General features: G+C 38.3%; 1 protein-coding gene across 12 annotated transcripts in view; it reads right to left on the bottom strand.

Moving 5' to 3' along the window:
• The window catches only part of Dock10 (dedicator of cytokinesis 10), a 258,512-nt gene that overhangs the window by 15,580 nt on the left and 221,830 nt on the right, over positions 1 to 21,102 (bottom strand). For 10 of the 12 annotated variants that reach the window (XM_076914939.1, XM_076914934.1, XM_034521364.2 and 7 more), the window contains exons 40-50: positions 19,825 to 19,949; positions 18,844 to 18,956; positions 16,439 to 16,576; positions 15,088 to 15,270; positions 13,942 to 14,052; positions 12,807 to 13,022; positions 10,719 to 10,776; positions 10,304 to 10,402; positions 8,511 to 8,617; positions 4,961 to 5,083; positions 4,709 to 4,822 (exon numbers count right to left, since the gene is read on the bottom strand). In XM_076914939.1, coding sequence (XP_076771054.1) covers positions 4,709 to 4,822; positions 4,961 to 5,083; positions 8,511 to 8,617; positions 10,304 to 10,402; positions 10,719 to 10,776; positions 12,807 to 13,022; positions 13,942 to 14,052; positions 15,088 to 15,270; positions 16,439 to 16,576; positions 18,844 to 18,956; positions 19,825 to 19,949 — 1,387 coding nt within the window. The remainder of the gene's footprint in view (positions 1 to 4,708; positions 4,823 to 4,960; positions 5,084 to 8,510; positions 8,618 to 10,303; positions 10,403 to 10,718; positions 10,777 to 12,806; positions 13,023 to 13,941; positions 14,053 to 15,087; positions 15,271 to 16,438; positions 16,577 to 18,843; positions 18,957 to 19,824; positions 19,950 to 21,102) is intronic. The other 2 variants (XM_076914938.1, XM_076914937.1) reach the window with 1 other exon arrangement.

Below are 21,102 nucleotides of genomic sequence, written 5' to 3'. Positions count from 1 at the left end.
GATTTGCCCACAGAGTCAATGATTTACAAGTGGGGTGTGAGTGAGTGATGCAAACCAGGAGGCAGTTTCCCACTTGCTTTGTGTCCAGGTTGGATGCATTTCCAGACAATGGGAAAATGTGGCCTGTACATTGCTCTAGCTGGTTTGATTTTTTTTCCCCAAAGGCATTTTATAATGCAGTATATGCTTTAATATGTTGTCCTTCTGAAGCAGCACATTCTACTTAAGCAAGTAATTGGGGTCAGTAGAGGTAGCACACATAGACTGTGAAACCTCAAGGCAGTAAATATGGATGAAAATCGATTTCAATGAAATGACAAATAAAATTATTGATTCCTTCTAGATTTTTCTTTATAAATTCTTCAGAATATCGAGGTGCCTTTGGATCACAACTTGGATGTCAAATCAGTGCCCCCGCCGCAGAATGGTCCAAAGTTCACAAATAAATCAATGCAGTCCAAGAAGAATCAGTACAGAAAATGTTAGTAGTAGACTAAATTCCTTGAGACAGGAAGACACGAGAAGGCAGGGAAATTGCTCTCGGTAAGTAGGAATTCATTGGTTATGTTTAAACTCTCTCTCACACACATGAGAGAGGGATAGATGATAGATAGATAGATAGATAGATAGATAGATAGATAGAAAGAAATAGATGATAGATAGGTGGATGCATGGGTAGATACATAGATGAGTGACTTTCATATAGGCAAAGAGCTGAAAGAGTATATCCCAATCCAAAGTGGAGCTGTTATTTACACACGTATGTTCCCCCTCCCTTCAAGTTCTTTCTCGTTCACATTCTGAAATGCATCTACACCAAAGGAGGCACTATTGGGAGTAATATAACCTCTACCCATTGGTGTACTGAATAAATCTCCCCTGCCAAGTTTTCTCAGCGAATTAATTCCAGGGGTAGCTGACGTTTGAAGCTGTGTAACAAGCATTCGTTGGCTTGACTTCTTGCTAAAGGACAGCTCCTAAGGGTTTCGGTGATTACAGGCAGTGTCTGATTGCTACCGCTGTTTCCTTATGCAACGGATCCTTGAGGGAACTTGGAGGAACGCTTTCTGCAGGCTGTTAGATCTGTAGCCAATGATGCCAGCGGTTGTGTGAGAAACTCCATGCTATGCACGACTTACATGTTATATATATATATATATATATATATATATATATATATATATATATATATATAGTCCCTGTTGTGAAAAAAGAGTTTCTAACTTGTTTGCTAATGTCTGACTCATTACCAACTTAGTTAATATTAAATACCCTAGCCAGTACAATAAAATGAAAACGCTTGTTCACAGAGGACTCTAATGTGTCCTCAAAGGACGCTGTACAGACCTAGAGCCTACTTCATGCTATATTCACATCATCGTTTGAGCATGATTGCAAGATGCATCAATGTGGCTGTGAAAGGTGTGTTTTAGAGGAATATAAAATGCCATCTCGAATAAGAATTTTTTTTTTTTTTTTGTGGATGGGTATTATGCTAATCAGGTGCCGTGTAGTTCCTTTCTGAGCTCTTGAACCTGCATTCTGCACAGGTTCAGGAGGATGTGCAAGTCTACTTTGGTTCTCTTCTCATCAAGGAGAAGGGATGGGAGCTGTCTATTCCTGTTGAATACCACAATTCACACTTGCTGGTTGGCTCCCCGTGGCGTGTGCATTTGAATATCATTTGCATAATGATCATTAAAGCTCTAATTTGCAGCTTATCAGGATGAACTCCACAGGTTCTCCTTGTTCAAAGGCAGTTGATAGTGAACCCTATGGAAGGCCATGCTCAGGTGATATTATCAGGTCTGCACATAATGACAAAATGTTTTCTCTTTTAAGCTCTAATTGGATTTATTTTTCTTAACCCAAGGCATTGATAGTCCTGCCAGTGTTAAAAAAGAAATCAAATGCACCAACAGCATGTTTTTAAGAAATCTGCAAAAAGAACAAAGTTAGGTCATTTGAAAGCAGCATTCCCCAATGGCCCCCTCTGTTTATTTAGTACATGGTTTTCTGAGTCTTTTTCTAGTAGGTCAGTTAAGGACTCATGAGTCCAAGTTTATAAATGAAGGTATAAAATACACATAGGGCGTGGAGGTGGGAAGAAATTTAAAGAATTACAAAAAAAAAAGGTTTATATTGTTTCAATAAGAAGAGCTAAATGGTGACATTGTGGATCTTGAAAGAATATTTCTGTCTACCTTAATGGAAAATAATAAAATCAAACCATATAAAGACATTATTTTTGGAGGTTAACATAATGCCTAAAGATAGGCAATTTCAATGATGGTTTTCTGAGAGTTCTTGATATTGGCCAGTGATTTCTGCTCTGACTGTGTTCTCCGTCTCTTTATCTCTTTCTCCATCTCTGAAGATTTTGCCTGTTGGGTGAAGATTTGTTCTCCTTGATTCTTTGTGTTTTGAATTGCTACCACCACCTTTGAAAATGAACAGAATTTACTAATACAGAGCCCTACCTCTCAAAGGGGTTCCTTGTAAAGGAATCTGGGAAGAACTGTAGTTCCTTGTAAACAGCCATTATTCCAACATCTGACCTTTTTTATTCCATAAGGTAGTGGCTCCTGACCCCCCTTAGAGGTCTCACATGTCAGATATCCAACATATCAGATATTTGCATTGCAATTCATAACAATAGCAAAGTTACAGTTCTGAAGTAGCAAATAATCTTACGGTTGGGGGTCATCACAACATGAAGAACTGTATTAACGGGCCACAGCATTAGGAAAGTTGGGAACCACCGCCATAAGGTTTGAGTCATGAAAGATCAAATAAACAGGTGATCTCCTCCATTGAGTCTATTCTGCATCTATTTAAAATACGTGATGTTCGTATCTGTCTCGTGTGTGTGTGTGTGTGTGTGTGTGTGTGTGTGTGTGTGTGTGTGTAAAGCTCCTAGATTACATTCTCTGTGCTTCTGGAGAAAGATAATGTGCATAAAATGATTTTTTTTTTTTGTAATTCAGGTAACTGGAATAAACAGAATTTAGCTCCAGAAATGAAAGATGCTTCCAAAACAAATCAAAGCAGCTCCCTCACTCTTTATACCAAATGTCAATCTGTACACAAGTGTTAAGGTTCAGTAAAGCTGTAAGGAGGGAAGTGTGAGGATTATTAGTACATGCAAAGGGACATAGAGAAGTGAACTTACCACAGCCTGGAACAATTAAGACCAAAGAAAGAAAAGAGCAAACATTTGCATTAAAAACTAGTTGGGAGGCAGCAAAGCTCGTTCCACGTATTCACCAGCTTGCATCTCACACGCCGGTTTGCATGACCAGGGCATTAATGGAACTTCATGTCTTTTTCATTGGCAAGATCACCCAAAGATTTGCCATTATATCCTGCCTAGCAAAGCACCCCCTACAGGCCATCGTTATGCTGCTTGGTTAGCCTGAGTTTTTTCTCCAGTCATTCAATTCCCGGATCCATTTCTTGGTGCGATTTTCTGTCATTTTTCTTGCTAATGCTTCGCCAAGGCCATACATTTTTTATTTCTTCCCAAATACCATCTCCTCTCATCTTTGGGTCCTTTACGCTTCTTTCTTCCTCAACTGAAGCTAGCTAATATTCTTTATACTCCCCTTCCACATGCCTATAACTTTTCCTTATAGTCTGTTCTCATACCACTAGGTTTCTCTGTCTCTGCAGTTGTGATGCTGTTAAGAACTGAGAAAAATGATGAAACTGATTGTGGAGGTAATTATTTACGGATCCTTTCCAGGTAGACAGAATCAGAAGTTAGTCTTAAAGCTATCTTTACTGATCAGAGGAAAATTTGTTTTGCTAAAGACTTAAGTGGGAAAATATCTGTAATCACAATCCTGGAACAGACTCTATCTGTAAGTCTTAACAGATTCTGAGGAAAACAAGAAGCTGTGAGTAATCGTGCCTCATGTGAAGGAGAGGAAAGCAATTGAGAAGTCTGAGAGCCACTGTGAATATAAAATTGGTTGGTGCATCCTTCTACAAACATCAGAAAGACTTGGTGCTGAGAGAGAAGAATGTCACAGCTTTTTGGAAAAGGGACCATGATGTTCCTGAATGCCCTACCATTTAAAGCATCACTATGCAGAGCTATTTATAACTAGTGTGTAACACATCTCCTCAGGCCAATGCTATGGCTAGCTAACATCTTTAACCTTGTTCATTGATGATGAACATTGAGAAAGATAACTGTAAAACAACATTGGCCCATGACTTAGGAGACAACATAGCCCTGTGACGATCTGCTTCAAAACAAACAGGAGATACAATTTACAGGACTGTAAAGTCAATGGTTGGAAATGGTGGTCAATTTTGAGTGTTACAGATGCTATTTCTTAAAGCATGTCTGATTCAATCTCACTTTAATCTATCACATAAACCTGTTAGGTATTTTAGGATAAAGTGCGAAGCAGAGAATAATTAAAAAGAAGCCTCTTCTACTTCCAAAAGTTAGAGATCACTTTTCTTTTTTTTTTTTTAGCTTAACTTGTAATAAGTTTCATGGATTTCTCTACCTATGTGTATTTAATACATTCCTATAGGCAAACTGAAAAAATGGTCACATCCATAAAAACACCCATATAGGTTCAGAATAATCCCTCCCCCAGTCTACTGGTGCATGTCATAAGATGTCTTATAAAGAATGGAAGATGGCAACCTGAATGGAGCGGTCAGGCCATGTTACTTCTAACGAACTCACCTGCCCATAAAACGCCACTCTATAGTAACGACCAAACAATCGCTTCTCGGAATTCACCACCTCTGCCACTTTCAAATAGGACCGATGAATATCATAATAGAGATCTGATAATTTCTGAAACAAAAACCAGAGGGTTTTGTGAGAAAACTGCTGACATGTGAGGGAGAACGTTGTTAGGTTTCAATGCTGTACACCAGTCGTCAACTGGAAGTCAAACAGGCTGGCGGCTTTTCAGAGCTGGAGATCACATACTTTGAAGTCTCGTTGCTTTTCAAAGACAGCGATGATGGGCTTATTGACGTCAGCGATGAGTTCGTATCGTTCGGATTTCCAAAGGAACTCCACACACATGTACAACTGCTCCACCAGGATGTTCTGCAAGTTCCCCAGAGAAAAGGATGTTTTTAAAATATGTTTAAAGATGTGGCTCCTTCCAGAAGCTTGGTTTTGAAACTATATCAGCCTTAAGTCTTTCCACAATGTGATTTTTTGATTCCTGATCTTCATTACTGACATTTACAGCCCACCATAGGATTGCAGCGCCATCTTGGATTTCCCTTTCTTCGTTTCATCATCCCCTAACCCATAAAGTAGGCATACTAAGCTCAAACCTTTTCAGTTCTTTCCTTTGCTACTGTCACTGATGCTCAGCTCCAACCCCTGCCCCTTCTCTCCTAGACCTGGAGTAGCTTTCTAGCAAACAGGTGTTTCTCTCCAATGTTTGCTCAAAGTGATATTCCTTTTTAAAACATAAATCTGCTCATGAGATCTCCATGCCCATAAGCCTTTATGGAGGTCCAGTTTATATAGCACTATCTGTTCTGTCCAGACTGACTCTCAAGGTGGTCCACAATCCCTTTATAGAACTCTGCTCTTGTGTTTTATTTTACTCTGGCTCCAGCTTTCTACCTTTCTCTCCCCATCTTTAGAGTGGTCCCATCCTCTAAAGCATTGACCATGATGCTATTGCATACACCAAAACATTCCTTTCCTGTGTGACACCTGAAGAAGAAAGACCAAAGTGTGGGTACTTTGGTCCTTCTTAGAAAAAGTAACAAAATACTCAAGGGAGCAAATATGGAGACAAAGTGTGGAACAGAAACTGAAGGAGGGGCCGTCTGGAGACCATTCCACCTGGGTATCCATCCCATGTGCAATCACCAAAGGTAGACACTGATGTGGATGTCAGGGAGTGAGTGCATGCTGTCAGGAGCCTAATATAGCTGTCTCCTTAGAGGTCTGCCAGAGTATGACATATTCAGATATGGATGCTCACAGCTAACCATTGAACTGATCAAGGGGTTCCCAATGGAGAAGTTAGAGAGAAGATTGAAGGAGCTGAAAGGGTTTGTGGCCCCATGGGGAGAGCAACAATCCCAACCAACTAGAGCTCCCCAGGGTCTAAACTACTAGCCTGGAGGCACATACGAAGGGACCCATGGCTCCAGCTGTATATGTAGGGGAGGATAGCCTTGTCAGGCATAGGTGGGGGAGGAAATCCTTGGTCCCATGAAGGCTGGACACCAAGTGAGGGGGAATTCGAGGGTGGGGAGGTGGGATTGGGGTGGGTGGGTGGGTGGGACATATCCTCATAGAAGCAGGAGGAGGGGGGATGGGATGGGGGTTCCTGGGCAGGGGAAGATGGGGTAATGGGATAACATCTGAAGTGTAAATAAAATGTCCAATAAAATAAATTTAAAAAGGTAAAGTCCTATGTTTTCCATGAACATAATTTAGTACAAAGTACACATTTCAAAACAATGGGGGAAGTTTGTTCCTTATGATAATTGTGTTAGGATGACTATAAATTTATAATAATAAAATCTGACACCAATACCTGTAGTCCATGGAGATATTTAAGACTTAAATATTTTAGAAGATAATATGGAACATGCCCTTTGATTAAAGGTGTGTTTTGGAGGAGTACCTCATTTTCCTGCTATACTCTGTAATGATTTAACCTGTTTCAACATGCCTTGGCCATGATTTGTTGAAGAGGCTGACTTATATACAAACCTTATTACCTACATACTATCAGAGGTCATGTTCATTAACTTTTTTCTGTGTATATTCATAAATAAAGATTATATTTAATTAACAAAAAAATTGGAATTAAAAAACACAGAAATACTATAAGAATAGGTTTTTGTTTTGATCCCAGGTATGGAATATGGGGCTGCTTTAGTTGTCCACAGCAGCTGACTACGATTTGCCTCGTGCTTTGGCTGGGGTATGATTTTGCCAGCTGCAGATAGTTTCTGTGATTTTATGACATTTGGAATTTTGAATACTTTTTAGAGGGTATATAAATGCGAGGGCCCCGAGAGGCAGGGTGGGTTGCTAGTTGGTTGTTGTTGGTCACAGTTTGTTAAGTTGTCATGCACAGAAAAGAAACAACAATGAGAAGAAATTAGATATCCTGATGACAAGGAGCAAACTTGCCCCAAGGAACTTGAACCCCCACCCCAATCAGTGGGAAGTGGCCTAATGATAACATTGCCTTCTTTCTGACCCCAGATGTTATTCTGTTTCCTTTCACCTCTATCTTTCTGTTCTCTCTTAGCTAGTGTTAGGGGCTTAAAAGGGCAGAAGAAAGGGGGTGGAGAAGGATGGAGGAAGAAGAATCAATAGAGTAGCAAAAGCAAGCAACAATACCTTGTTCTATCTAATATCAATATTTAGAATCAAATATAGAGAGCTTTTACTGATGCCCAGGCACCTCCATTACAACCACTTTCATGTAGAAAACTGTCATCTTCTAATTACAAAAATACAATGCCTCAGTTTATAGTTATTGGATATCTATTTCGAATGGGCTTCTTTTCACATTGAAGGAAGATTTTATTTCCAAAATTCTGAATTCTTCAAAAGCAGGGATTAGGTTTGATTAATCTTCGTTTTCCTGCTCTTAATTATAATGTCTTTCAGAGTGGTGGTATATTAATTAATATGTCCAACTATGTGAAATCATATAATCTCTAAAGCAAGTTTATAATATTGTTTGGATATTTCTGACAGTATCTTTTAACTTACTATAGTTGTATGCATTATGCAGAAAGCTAAAGTTCATAAAAATCTACCTTCTAAATTTGCATTTTCTACATCTATATAACATTAAGACTTAAGAAAATGTAGGTTATGGAATACTGTATTTCTTGGTGAAGGAAACTCTGTTTTATTCACTAGAATTGTTGTTATGTGATTCCTGCTAGAAAACTACTTTTTTATGAGAACTGACCAGCTTACATGTCAGAAGGCTTTCTCACAGAAATTGTGAGCCCTGCTACTGAGCCAAATTTGTAAATAAGTAAACTTGTGTAAGAACTGCTGTGCCAAGTTCATAAAAAAAAATTAGCCTCCTTACTACATTTTATAAGAGCATAGAGATTGTGTACCTTATAGAAGAGCACACGGTAAACATCTGAGTTCATCAGAGTGAAATAAATCTGGCCTAGCTTAAAATTTTAGTGAAGATTATGCTTTATTCATGGAACTTGATATCTATTAATCTCCTTTTTATTTGAGCCTCAACATTACTTTGTTTATTAAAGTCATAATGCAGATAGATATTTATCAGCACATACCTGAATCCCTGAAGTAAAGGGATCATTTACTTCTCTAGCTCTGAAACTTTCTAACATAAAATCATATTAGAGATTTCAAATATATCAATGGGATTCAGGTATGTGCTGATAAATATATAGATAATAACTACATTATCTGTCTTTTGAATGCACATTAAAAAATCACAATTGACTGCATTTTTAAACTTCATCAAGATAGTAGATAACTTGTATCTTACCTCATTGTACGGGGTGTCTTGCATTCCAGAATCTTCTTTCATTGCTCCTTCTTCTTTAATGTTTGGGGTGATGGTCAGAAAAGCTGGCCATCCCATAGAGAACATGCCTTGGGAGGGGATCAAAGACAATGAAATATTATCTGAGGCAATTCGTATTGGGATTAGAACATGGCTTGCTTCATGAGGTTACGCTTGGCAGTATCCTAACACTTGAAAGGCACGTGATGATTAGATCATGGTTTCTGGCATTGCCTGTGTTTACTGATGTATTCTTTTTTTTTTTTTTTTTTTTAATCAGATGCACATTGTAAGGGATCATTTACTTCTCTAGCTCTGAAACTTTCTAACATAAAATCATATTAGAGATTTCAAATATATCAATGGGATTCAGGTATGTGCTGATAAATATATCAATATGTGTTCATGAAGCATGAGGGTTCACCTTCCCATTTTAGTGTTCGCTCATAAGTGTATCCCTTTCCAATAGATATGGCATAGCATCACCGTTATTACCTTCCAAATAACACGGACTGTTTCAAATGCTTGAGTATTTAAGAGTCACAGAAGTAACTGGGACATGAACTGACACCTGAGCTTCATCAGGTTTTTCCAGTTTGGTTTTAGGTAAAATATGAAAGTCTTTATGTTGCTCTGCAGGACATAAAAATGATCAATGGCTGAGTCAGAAGAGCATGTTAAATAAATAAAGTGATGCCTGCAATTTGCATATAAAAACTAGTGTGTGTATGGCATACGGCAGTAAGAAGGGTTTTAAGGTGGATCTGCTCCTGTGTTATAAATCTGTCTTTTCCGAGGGCCCCAAGCAAGAGACCTCACTATCTCATAGTTCATTTAGCTGATTTGGTTCTAATGTATTATTTGGAAAATCCACTGTGACCTTTTTGAAAATGTACTCAGGTTTAAATGAGTATGAATGGAATTGTGCTTCTGAAGTATTGAAAAAATCAAAGTCCATTTTCATTTTGTTTGGATATTTTGATTGGAACTCTACACTGAGTTTTCAAAAGCAATTTGCAAGTTCAAATAATGTTATCAAGTAGATTGTTGTTCAGAAACTTTGGACTTGAAAGAAATTTTAAAGAGATTTTAGATAAAATGTATGAATGATACAGCCACATTTTTACACAAAGATAGTATAGTTTTTTCAAAATGTTATTTTAGACATTTAAGGTGGAATATTTTTAATGAAAGTAAATAAATATCAATTATATATTATAAATTGTTAGAGTAAATTATTATTATTGTTGTTATTATTGTTGTTGTTAATTTTGCAATGCTGGAAATCAAAACCCAAGGCTTATACTTGCTAGGCAATTACTATATAACTAGGATACACAGTCTTTAAGAAGCAAAATATAATATACCAATCATAAAGGTATATACATCTATCTAAATGTATATATCTACATTCATATTTTGAATAAACTATTACACTCACAAACTAGATTCTTCTTGCAAGTTTGCATGGTTTAGCACTTTCAAGCTAAGATTTCAATGGCAGGCCAGCATGCAGATAGGCATGACCATAATTCATTATCCAGAAGACTGGATCATATTCTATTTGCTGAGAACTGAGAAGAAAGCTAAACTTGTTAAGTTTAGGATGTGGTTTCTGACTGGTCTGAGCTTAAGCTTTTTATACAGTAAATTCTGCTGACCTGATTTCAGGTCATGGCTTTTGCTTCTAAGAACACATTTACGGAAGTTTCCTAAAGCTGTAAAGTTGATTTCCTCAGCATCAAAGGCAAATGAACACAGTTAGAGCCACTCACTTCCTCCGCCTGGAGTTGTTAGTAATAGGTTGCTATCACAGGGGTGGGTGTCTTCTGGAAGCAGGGGTGGTGTGCAAATCTTTTCCATTTTCCAGTAACCTATGGTAGTGCAAGATGAGGTTAGGGCATGGCTGAATGTTCTTGTTAATACAAGTTTATGGAACCACAAATTGTTAATCAATGAGGCTTCAAAATCATCATTTTGAACCAAGAAGTTGACCATCCAGTTAGCTTCACTGTACATCAAATGAATATGCTGGTGAGATCATAGAATTAAAAATATTAAAGTACAGCATAATAGTAAATGCCTATAAAAGTAAAAGTTATTTAATAAAACATAAGTTTAATGAATTTAGGTGGTTAGGTTCCAGTATGATGATCTCCAGGCTGTAGCCCCTTTACAAGGCCCTCTTACCCTTGCGCTTCAGGTATTCTGCGATGAGTGCAGCTATATGGATGTAACACATAGCAGCCTATAACAAAATGGAAAAACAGAGATGTCAAGGATGGATTTAATTTTTCATGAAACCAGTGGTTTCTCAAAGGTAGTCAGTGTGCTCCCTCAGAATATGTCGTGTAGACTAACTCTTCATTTTGAAAGACGTGAAAATGTCAATCTACTGGATTTTTTTCAAAGTCTATCATCAAGAAGAAAATAGATATTTGGGGATATTTTTGTTTCTTTTTTTTTTTGATATAGATCTGACATGGGATGACTAAGCTATCCTAAACAACTTTCCCACAAATAACAGCCCCTCCTTTATTAATGTCTAATCATAATTTATTGCTACTTAAAAGCTATGTATCTCTTTTCTTCTCAAATATATAGACTCTAGTATCTGGAGAAAAAATGGAAGTAAAAAATATCTGCCTTCTCAGTTTTTTTGCCTCTACTTCTGGCTCCTCTTTAATTTCTCTTGCCTTTAGAACAGTTGCCTCATCATTTAGCCTTGGTTATAGTGTGTAAGCTAACGTAACAGGCAGGTTCTCCTCAAACTGGTGACACAGGCGATGCTTTGTTTCTCCTCCAGATGCTTCCATCATTGGTGCATATGTTGACTGTTGACTAGATGAAGGGCCCAGGGCTTCACATGTCTTCTTTTAAGGTTTCACGAATGGATTCTGCCATTTCAGATAAGTTAATGGGAACTGGAACTAAATAAGTTATTCACCAAACTGCGGCCAAGCCAGGGTTCTGGTTTCTATTCTAGAGTCCCTGATTAACAAATGCTTATCTATTAGCCTAGATAAAATTTCAGGCTTTAGGCTTATCCTAGTAGATGTAGTTCCTACTCCTACAGGGGTATAGTTCTGGGAAAAGGCAGAACTTCCGTAGCGGTAACTCAGAAGCCCCTGGATGCTATAAATCACCAAATTTGCTGGGCATAAATCTATCCAGCATTACACCTGCCACAGAAAAAAGTATTGATTTATAATCCTCACCCAGGGGACTTTCTTCTCCATGGCTGTTTTCAGGGAACAAGTTTGAAAACACAGAATATTAACTCTGATATAATTGCTAACTTTTGAATGTTTTTTTTCTTTTGAAATGATATGCAAGATTTCAATAACTTTGTTAATCAAGCTGGTCTGACAAATGCACATATAGCAATTGACACAACAAATGTCCACCTCTGGTCTTTTTAAACCCAAATTCAGGGGAGGTTTGGGAGGCTATAGATGCAGAATTTGGAGAGTGACCAAGTCCGGTTCTGTATAGTGCAACTTACTAGTTGTATTATTTTACCTTATTATGTCTTAGCATTGTAAATTACAAGTAGTTATTTGTGAATTACAGGTAGTGATATTACCAAGGGGTTTTGTAATTTTTTGATCTTTTTAAAAATACTATTTTAATTACATGCAAGTATTAATGTCAGCTTTAGGTTGAGGAACTGGCAATAGAATAGATGCAAATAGTCAAGGAACAAGCAAGACAATAAACATAAATAGTCAAAGAAAAAGCAAGGCAATAAACCAAGTTTCTAAGGGCTGATCACTGTTTCTCAGGGCTTATCAGGATGACCAATATACCTGAGCCTAGCCCCCTGTCCTAGCCCAAAGTCATATCTGAAGCCTTCTTGTACTAGATTCCTGCCTGAAATTACTTCTTTGTTCTAGCCTAGAATTTAGATTCTTGCCTGAAATCTAGGCTAATGTCAGATTCCTGCCTGAAGCCCATTTCCTTGTCCTTGGCCAATGTCAGATTCCTGCGAGGCAGCAACACTGTCTTTAGATTCAAGTTTTAGCCATCTATTTGTACACTGCATTTCAAACAACTGATATTGACACCTCTATATCTGGCCACAATCTGATGTCTTCTACTTAGAATCAGATGTCATTGATGCCTACATATAAAGTAGCTGCACTTGATATGTAGATGTATATTGTTACATTGGTGGAAAATATGGTATGTTTCATACTATGTTGTGTACATTAAAAGCCAATTATTCAGGTGAGGAAGGCAATGTCGATGAAGAATGAGTGAGCCTTTGTTCGTCACCTCAGACAAGTCTCCATTTCTTGCATGAATCTTGGCCATGCTTTCAAGCCAGGTTCTCCGTAGCTCAGGGGTACTTGCATAGGAGTTTGCTAGGCTGTATTGGAGGTCCACCAGCATCTCAGGGTCCTTCTCATGCTCCTTCATCTGGGCTGTGGCCATCAAAACAGTCCTTATACGTTTAGTCAGATCTTTCACCTCTGCTGGGAAATTGCTGTTCTTTGGAAAAGAGAGAGCCTGGGTCACTATCTGTTCAACATTCCTTTGTTAACTTCAACCTATACTCTTAATTAGGGCATGGTACCACATGTTGTTATGTTTTATCTAGTGCTCATAAATGTTTGCATCATCTATATTGTCATTGCAATTATATTCAAACATTCCTATTGCTACAGGGGTATAGTTTGGGAAAAGGCAGAACTATAAGAATCTTGGTCATAAGAATCATTGTCAACTCTACTGCCTTATACCCCAACTTCCTAGTAAGAGTTTCCTGAATGCCCTTGAAATTCAGTTCTTTCTGACTCTAGTCTATGTCATTTAAACAAGTTTTGATGTCATTCATATTGATGGCATGTGACCCTGGATTGACTAATCATATTCTTATAAATATAGATATCAAGGACATCCCATTTTACTTGAACTGGTAGTGTCTGAAGAAGGGCCTTTCTACTCTTAATATCAGTGTCCTTATACCTTCAGAGCTGAATCCTGAGACAGCTATAAGTGAAGCAATTAACTGATGCAATAAAGCAATAGGGTGGGGTGGGGGACTTCAAAGCGCTCTTGATCTCCAGATCAAGCTATGATTGAAGCCTTTTCTACCAAAGGTGCTAAAATAATAAGTAGAGGGAAAGAAAAATAAGTTTGCTTATGATGATTATTAATAAATGATGGTACATCTGGCAATTTTTGTTATATAATAATCGAATGAAGATCTTGGAAATTCCACCTAAAAGATCATGTACTGAAAATATGAGACCTAATGATTTTAATTTAAATAAGCAAAGAATATGAGTGGTCAAAATCTTGATAAACTATGGACAGAACTCATAAATACCTTGTGGTTTTGATATGTCAAATAAAACCCCACTTTACTTCTGATTCTTTAGAAATTAGCCCATGAAGCATCTCTTACTTTCATCTGTTTATCTCCATTGGCAAAGTTGTTGGTAATTGCGAGGGAGTGTTGAAACCGGGATCCTCCAATCCCTGCATCAGCTATTAGCTGGCTCACTGCTTTAATGAGCTGGAAGAAAAAAGAAAAAGGAACATTCTATCTAAACCAGCAGATCTCAACTTTCCTAATGCTATGACCTTTTAATACAGTTCCTCATGCTGCAGTGACCTCCAACCATAAGATTATTTTCGTTGTTACTTCATAACTATGATTTTGCGACTGTTATGAATTGTAATGTAGATATATGATATGAAGGATATCTGATATGTGACCCAAAGGGGTTGTGAGGTTGAGAACACTGCTCTAAAGCAAAATGAATTTACACTCTGTGTTTTATGGATGCATGTGGGAAGATGAGCCTATGGTTGTATAGGCCCAGATGTACGTGTGGAGTCTGGAGGTCAACTTTGAATGCCGATCTTCAGATATTATTCACTTTGTCATCTGAGACAGGATCTCTCATGATCTATAGAGCCCACTAAGGTTGGCTAGACTAGATGGCTGTAAGCCTCTGGGATCTTCCTGTCTCTGAAACCTCAGTGCTGAGATTACAAACATATACCATTGTACCTGGCTTTTAACATGGGTTTTATGGCTTGAACTCATGTTCCCAGGCTTGCTAGGCACACACTCCACAGACGAGTCATTTCCTTAGTCTAGAAACTGTATTTTAAGGAAATTGACTGGGCTAGACAAATACACTATACATTTCTTCTAGAAAGTTCAATGAATGCCATTATTATGACTATAAATAGCCCGGGAAAGATGCAAGAATCTTATAATCTTGGGATGCCTTGAAAAAAAGACATGGATGTTTTTGGAATTTGCTTGGATTTTGCCTCCTAGATTAACCATGTCTCTTGGAATTGATTATTTCATAAGATTCTAGTGCACAAGCAGAAGAAACACAAGCTCAAGTGGCAATGTAAACTGTAATCCATTAATTTTGCCCAGACCTCCTCTTATATAAACCAGGACCAAGTGTGCTGGGAGAGCAGTTTAGAAACTCAGTTGACAGGTTGCTTGGTAACAGGATGCTTTACTCACTGCCAAAACACACCAGTTATTTTAACAACAACATTAATGAAAACTGGTAGGACTTACTTGTAAGTGAGACCGGACAATTGACTTCTGCTTGTTAAATTCAAAGTTCTTCCTCATGAAGAAGTAGAGAAGTGCTGAGGCTTCCATCTGAGTTAACCGTGACCTGTGGTTACAGCATTTTAGGACTTCATAGCAGAAAGAGCCACAGAGATCAGCAGGCCCTTGGAAAAACACTGAAGGAAACTGGAGAAATGGAAGAATGAGGGAGTCAGCCAAGTTCTTTTGTGTTTCAAACTTGTAGACTAAAATGCTACTAAAAAATATGATTTTTCCAATTGCAGCAGATGGAGGGATGCTTCTGTTATTTAAGTCCAGGTTCAATAAGCTCTTCTTTTGCATTAATTATTCTCTTGTATTAACATTCCACGTGCTAATAACTGATAGCAACTCAAAACACATGAGGTCTTTGAAATGTTCCATTATGCATTTGATATTGTTATATCAGATGCTGTTTATAGTCATTTTCAAAGATGGCTACTCTAGCTATTTTGTGTGAAACCTTTAACTTGATGTTCCCTCCCTTCCTCCCTCCCTCCCTCCCTCCCTCCCTTTTTTCCTTCCTTTTGCCAAACTTTTTATGCTTAAAAACTCCAAGCAGCAACCATATAATTGGTCACCATATAGTACCACCACATTTTGGTATGCCACTCATTTTGAGACAGCTGTTGGGAACTGATTCTAATGCTTTGTCTTATTTTGACCCCCCAAAAGCCACGCTTCCAGACCTGAGGTTTTCTGCCCCAGCTTCCTTTGATTGACAATAAAGCATTGACATACAGCTAATGGCTGGGCAAGGAGACAGGATGTGACTTTTAGATTGTGCAGGTAAGGGACTGAGAGAGAGGGAAGGAGATGGAGAATCACCATGACTCAGAGGGAGAAGGATCAGATTTTAAAACTGCAGGAGAGAAAGCACCCTACAATGAAGGTGGAAAGGGAATACAGCCCTAGTGGGAGGATGCTCCCAGAAGATAATATAGAAACAAAGATAAAATTTAGATCTAGAAGGTGTTAAGCCAGTAATACTAGGGGGAAGTGTGTGCTTGCAGCAGGGAGGTTTAGAAGTGCCCAACCATTGAGCTAGTCAAAACATATGAAAGTGTGTGTGTGTGTGTGTGTGTGTATTTCATTTGAGAATCCAGAGAGCTCTTGGGTGGGTGCATTGTGCATTCCACCTGCTGGGAGTCAAAGTGTTTTTATTAATTCACTGCTACAACAGCAAATGACTGGTATCTAGTAAAATCAAAATAGCATGAAATAAACCTGCCGCACACACTGAGAGCTGCAAAGATTATTAGGTGTTTATTGGCACCTTGAGCTGAGCTTTCCCTGTGACCTGGAACATCCTTACCTTGCACACAAACAGTCTCAAAGAAGCAAACACATGTTTCAGGGCTGCGGCTGACTGGTTGACTTGGAAAAACAGCATGTAAGTATCAAAGACCCTTTTCATGAGTGAGTTTTGACAGTCGGATTGTTGGAGCTGTCTCTGAAATTCAGAATGGCTGTTATTTAGGATAAGTAGAGGAGCAATTGATTCCCTTCCGAAACATTTATTATGAACCTATCGTGTGTCGAACACAATTTTGAGTGATAGAAGCAAATTCTAAGTGAGAAAAGATGATTCTCGCATGCTCTCAGGGAAGCTTATACAGTAGTGTCAAAACCAAACCAAACTCAGATTAAGACAGTACCTGGAGTAGGAAGATGTTACAGAAAGTGGTTGTGGGTTGTGGATTACTTTGCTTAAGAGGGTGAGCAAAGATCCCTCCAATGGATGAATGAAGGTGAAGGAATGTGACTCATAGATACCTGGGAGGATTGTCGTGGGGTAAGAGCCTTGGGTTGCAGGGAAGCTTGCGAGTTCAAGCTTGAGGAAGAAGAACAGTAGTTGGTGTGTGGCTAGTGGGTTGGGTCATGAGAGAGAGGTCGAGGTGGCAGATAGGCATTAGGGAAGCCTTTCAACTGTGTGCTTTTTAAGGCGCATGGCCAGCAGGGAATAAAGAATCAAAATCAGGTTGTGTTTTTCTCCCACTGTGTTGGCATTTTACTCGAAAGCAAGGCTCTCTTGGTGCAATGCTGCTGGAGGGAGAGGTTTTATTTAACAGATCAAACCTTTCCTGGTGCAGCCCTTAAAGTAGGTTCTTTTGGTTGAGCTGTAAATGCTTTTAGGAGCATTATTAAAATGCAATTGGTGGGAGAAACTGTATACATTCAGAAAGTACAATTGCATTAATTTGCCTTTGGCATACACTCACGAAACCACCACCACAGTCAAGAAAATCAAACAGCCACTACTTCCTAAGGTTTTCATAGACATTTTTGCAATCCTGTATTCCTGTCTTATCTCCATACTTCTAATCAGTCACTGATCTGCTGCTTCTATTAAATGGCATTTTCTAAGTGGAATGACAAAGTACTCTTTTCTGGTTTGCCTTTTGAAGCCTCATGTATGGTATAGCCTCTGCATTCACCTGTTGATGTGCACTTTGGGTTGTTTCCAGTGGTTTTGGTTATTTAAAATAAATATGGTATGTATACTTGTAAGTGGAGCCTTACATGGTAGGTGCTTTTATTTCTTCTTGGTCAGGTGCTACTATCAAATGGTTGGTCACCTGATAGGTATATAATTGGCATTTAAAATATTTATTTTTGTTTTGATTTATGTATATGTATATGTGTGCAGGTGTGCATGTGTGTGTGTATGTGTGCCATGTGTATGAAGACATGTGTGTAGGACAGATAATGTCATGACATTCCCTGGAACTGGTATTACATGCCACTGTGAGTACTTCAATGTAGGTACTGGGGACTGAACTCAATACTCAACCACTAAGTTATCTCTTCAGCTCCATAATTAGCTTTTAAAGAAACTACTACAGTGTTTTCCAACTTGTCTTTTCCCATTTGGAGTCTTACTTTCTGTGAATGAGAATTTACCATTTCTCTAAATATTTGTCAAAACATGGTATCGATAGTTTTGTTAGTATTAGAAATTTTATTAAATATATCACGATAACACCTCACCAATATTGTATATATAACAAATAAGAAAGATGCTTGGCATAGCACTTTTTAATAAACCTAGTCATCAGTTAAAGCATAGCACTACTTGTGTTTTGTTTATCTGTTAAAACATATGGAATCTTCAATGTCCCCCAGAGAACCCTGGATTGAAGCCTTGGTACCCAAACTGTAGCAACAACATAATTATATTACAGATTAGTATAGTTACACATAATTCAATAACATGTGGTCAACAATAGACTATGTATATATATATGATAGTGCAATAAGATTTTATGGCGTGGTAATATATTTGCCACCTAGTGTGAAGAAACCATAACATTCACGTACTGTCAAAATCATTGAGGGATGCACTTCTCAGCATTTGTTCTTGTCATTACATATTGTATTACTAATTATGTTAACAAAAGTACATATTTTATTATTAAAAAATATGGAGTCTTATTCTCACTCATAGATGCCTGGCAGCACAGGAAGAGGAAATGGGAAGAAAGATAATATTGACAGCAGTGACACACCCGGGCGAGTGGTTTAAGCCAGTGTTTATCAACCTCTAGCAAAATTGAAGAATCTCATTTTTAAAATGCTTCCCAAGGGTGTGGAAGTTGATTTACCTCAGATTAATTAATTTCACAAATCATCTTTTAAAAAAAGTGTTCTTGGCTTCTCATGGCTTTCCCCCTCCACCCAAGTCATCATTTTTGCAGAAAACATTCTGATCATATTTACCTGGTGGACCTGGGTGAAGAGAGACAGCAGGTCCAGAATAGTGAGACAGACCTCGGTAGCTATGTTGGCCTCTGTGTCTACGTGATGGACAATGTCTATTTCGTTGGAGTTGCCTATGAAATACAAAATTGAAAAGTGTAAGACAATCCTCTATGTCCAGTGAAACATTTTCTTCTATTGCAGTGTTTACTGGTATTTTGATGAATAATTTATAAAAATCAAAGTGCCTTTATTTGATCAATTTCATTTATTGCCTCAATTAAAAAAAAAAACAACACTAGATCATCTTAGACATGTGTTCCCTTTCCATGTATCAGCTGCAGGGTTACTATTATTTTTAAAATTCTTTTTCTTTAATCTAGCCACAGCAGGGTCACATTTCTTCTGTTATCAGCCTGTTTAAAGATCTTGCTTCTGGGCTAATAGACTAAATGTATGGTCTCGGTGGACAGTCCACACAAACAGCCTCTTCAGAAAGCCACATTGTGTATTCAGAGCTTAAGACAATGTAGATTCAAACAAGTAATCATGGGTCACATGATCATAATTTCCATGCTTCACAACACCAGGTTCTATTTTTATGTTATTGCCAAGCTGGATGTTATGTATCTCTGGAGTCATGATGTCATGGTTACTGCTTGTGGGAGATAGACATTTTTATCCTCTTCCCCTAAAATCAACAATAATTACCCGTTTAAGAAGAGAACCCCATAAACCTCACAACAACAAAAGTACCTAGACGAGCTACCCCGAGACCATTACACTGAGTTTCATTTTTCGTTTTCTTTCTTGTTGAAGGCATTTTAATTTTTTCTGCACAGCTACACTCTGGTGATTCTTTCTTTGAAGAAATACTTGCAGGCCTATGGCAGTGGCCCTCAGACCAGTGGTTTCCCTGGCATTACAACATTTCTCTGTCTCACACACAATGCACTTCCTGTATTACACACCTGCTGAGAAAATTGCATCTGGTTTACTTACTGTTCATGGTGTTGTCCAACATCTGTAAAAGTTTGGGGTTGGAAAGTGCATTTTTGCCTCGGATTATAGGTAAAGTTTGAGACCTGTGCTGCTTATGTCCTTCGTGGCCGGAAGTGGTATGCATCCTGGAACGGAGATGAGAATTATGGCTGACTCTAACCCACAATGTCCTACCTAACTAGCATTTATTCAGGTAGTTGAAAGGACCTGTCTGGGCTGAATCTGTGGAGAGCCAACTTTGGCTTTCTGTAACCTATGAAGTCTGGATGGTGCCTGCATCTAGAGGAGTAATGAGTTCTGGGATGTATGGCTGGGACTTTGGGAATTTTTCTCCCAGGTTTTGAGCTCATTGCAGTCTGAAAGTGAGGGAAAAGCTCTGGTTTCCAGGAGATGAGGGCCAGCATGATCTGGCTACTCTATAAGGAGGAACTTTAAGACTTGTCCATCACACACGGTGGACTGTGGTGACCTTAGGTGCATTACAATTGCTATGAAACATGTGAAACGATTCTTTATTGTACTCTGTATATAGTTTGCAAAGCAAACCCATGATTACATCTTTTAAATTTACTCTCTCAGGGGAAGCTCATTTCTATAGGTCCCCACGGATGGCAGCAATATCTATTTTGTTATTTATTGACTGTCTACAGTTTCCTATTTCTTCCTAAAGCCCTTTTCTAAAATACCCATATCGCATATTCTTATGATACGCCTGAGAGGAATAAATCAAACTCAGGGAAGTTTGGAGAAACAGTTTTTAATTGTTAGACCCAGAGGATCTTGGAGGTAGAATTTCAGGGCAACTGATCCTGACTGGACAGGTTAATGAGGAAGTGAGTAAGGTCTGCATAATTGGAGATTAGCTAGTAATGAGATAATCTAAGGAGACTTGTGAGGGTTCCCTGGCTTCCTCATGACCTCTGACCCTTTAAACAACATGAGCTTCAAAAACACTAAGAAGATCTTTTAATTGCTCATCAGAACTGGAGTCATGATTCCAGAGTGCCTTTTTCCTATATTGCTAAGAACGAAGGGGGGCATTTTATTGGAATTCTGTGCACTTTTTAGGTTTTAGCAAGATTGAAATGCTTACTAATCTTCATCCATTCAAGGTGTGGTGCTTTAACTGAACATAAATAAACCACAGTTCTTCATTTCCATTTTTAAGCCAGTGAGGGAGCTGGAGAAGTAAGCTAAAATTTTTCTTCAGATAAATATATTAAGCTGATTAAAACCACATTTGTTTTGACATATGTACATATATGAGCGTATCCACCC

This window comes from Arvicanthis niloticus, chromosome 17, assembly GCF_011762505.2.
Source record: "Arvicanthis niloticus isolate mArvNil1 chromosome 17, mArvNil1.pat.X, whole genome shotgun sequence".
Classification (NCBI taxonomy): Eukaryota; Metazoa; Chordata; class Mammalia; order Rodentia; family Muridae; genus Arvicanthis; species Arvicanthis niloticus.
This window is presented reverse-complemented; position numbering and strand designations above follow the sequence as displayed.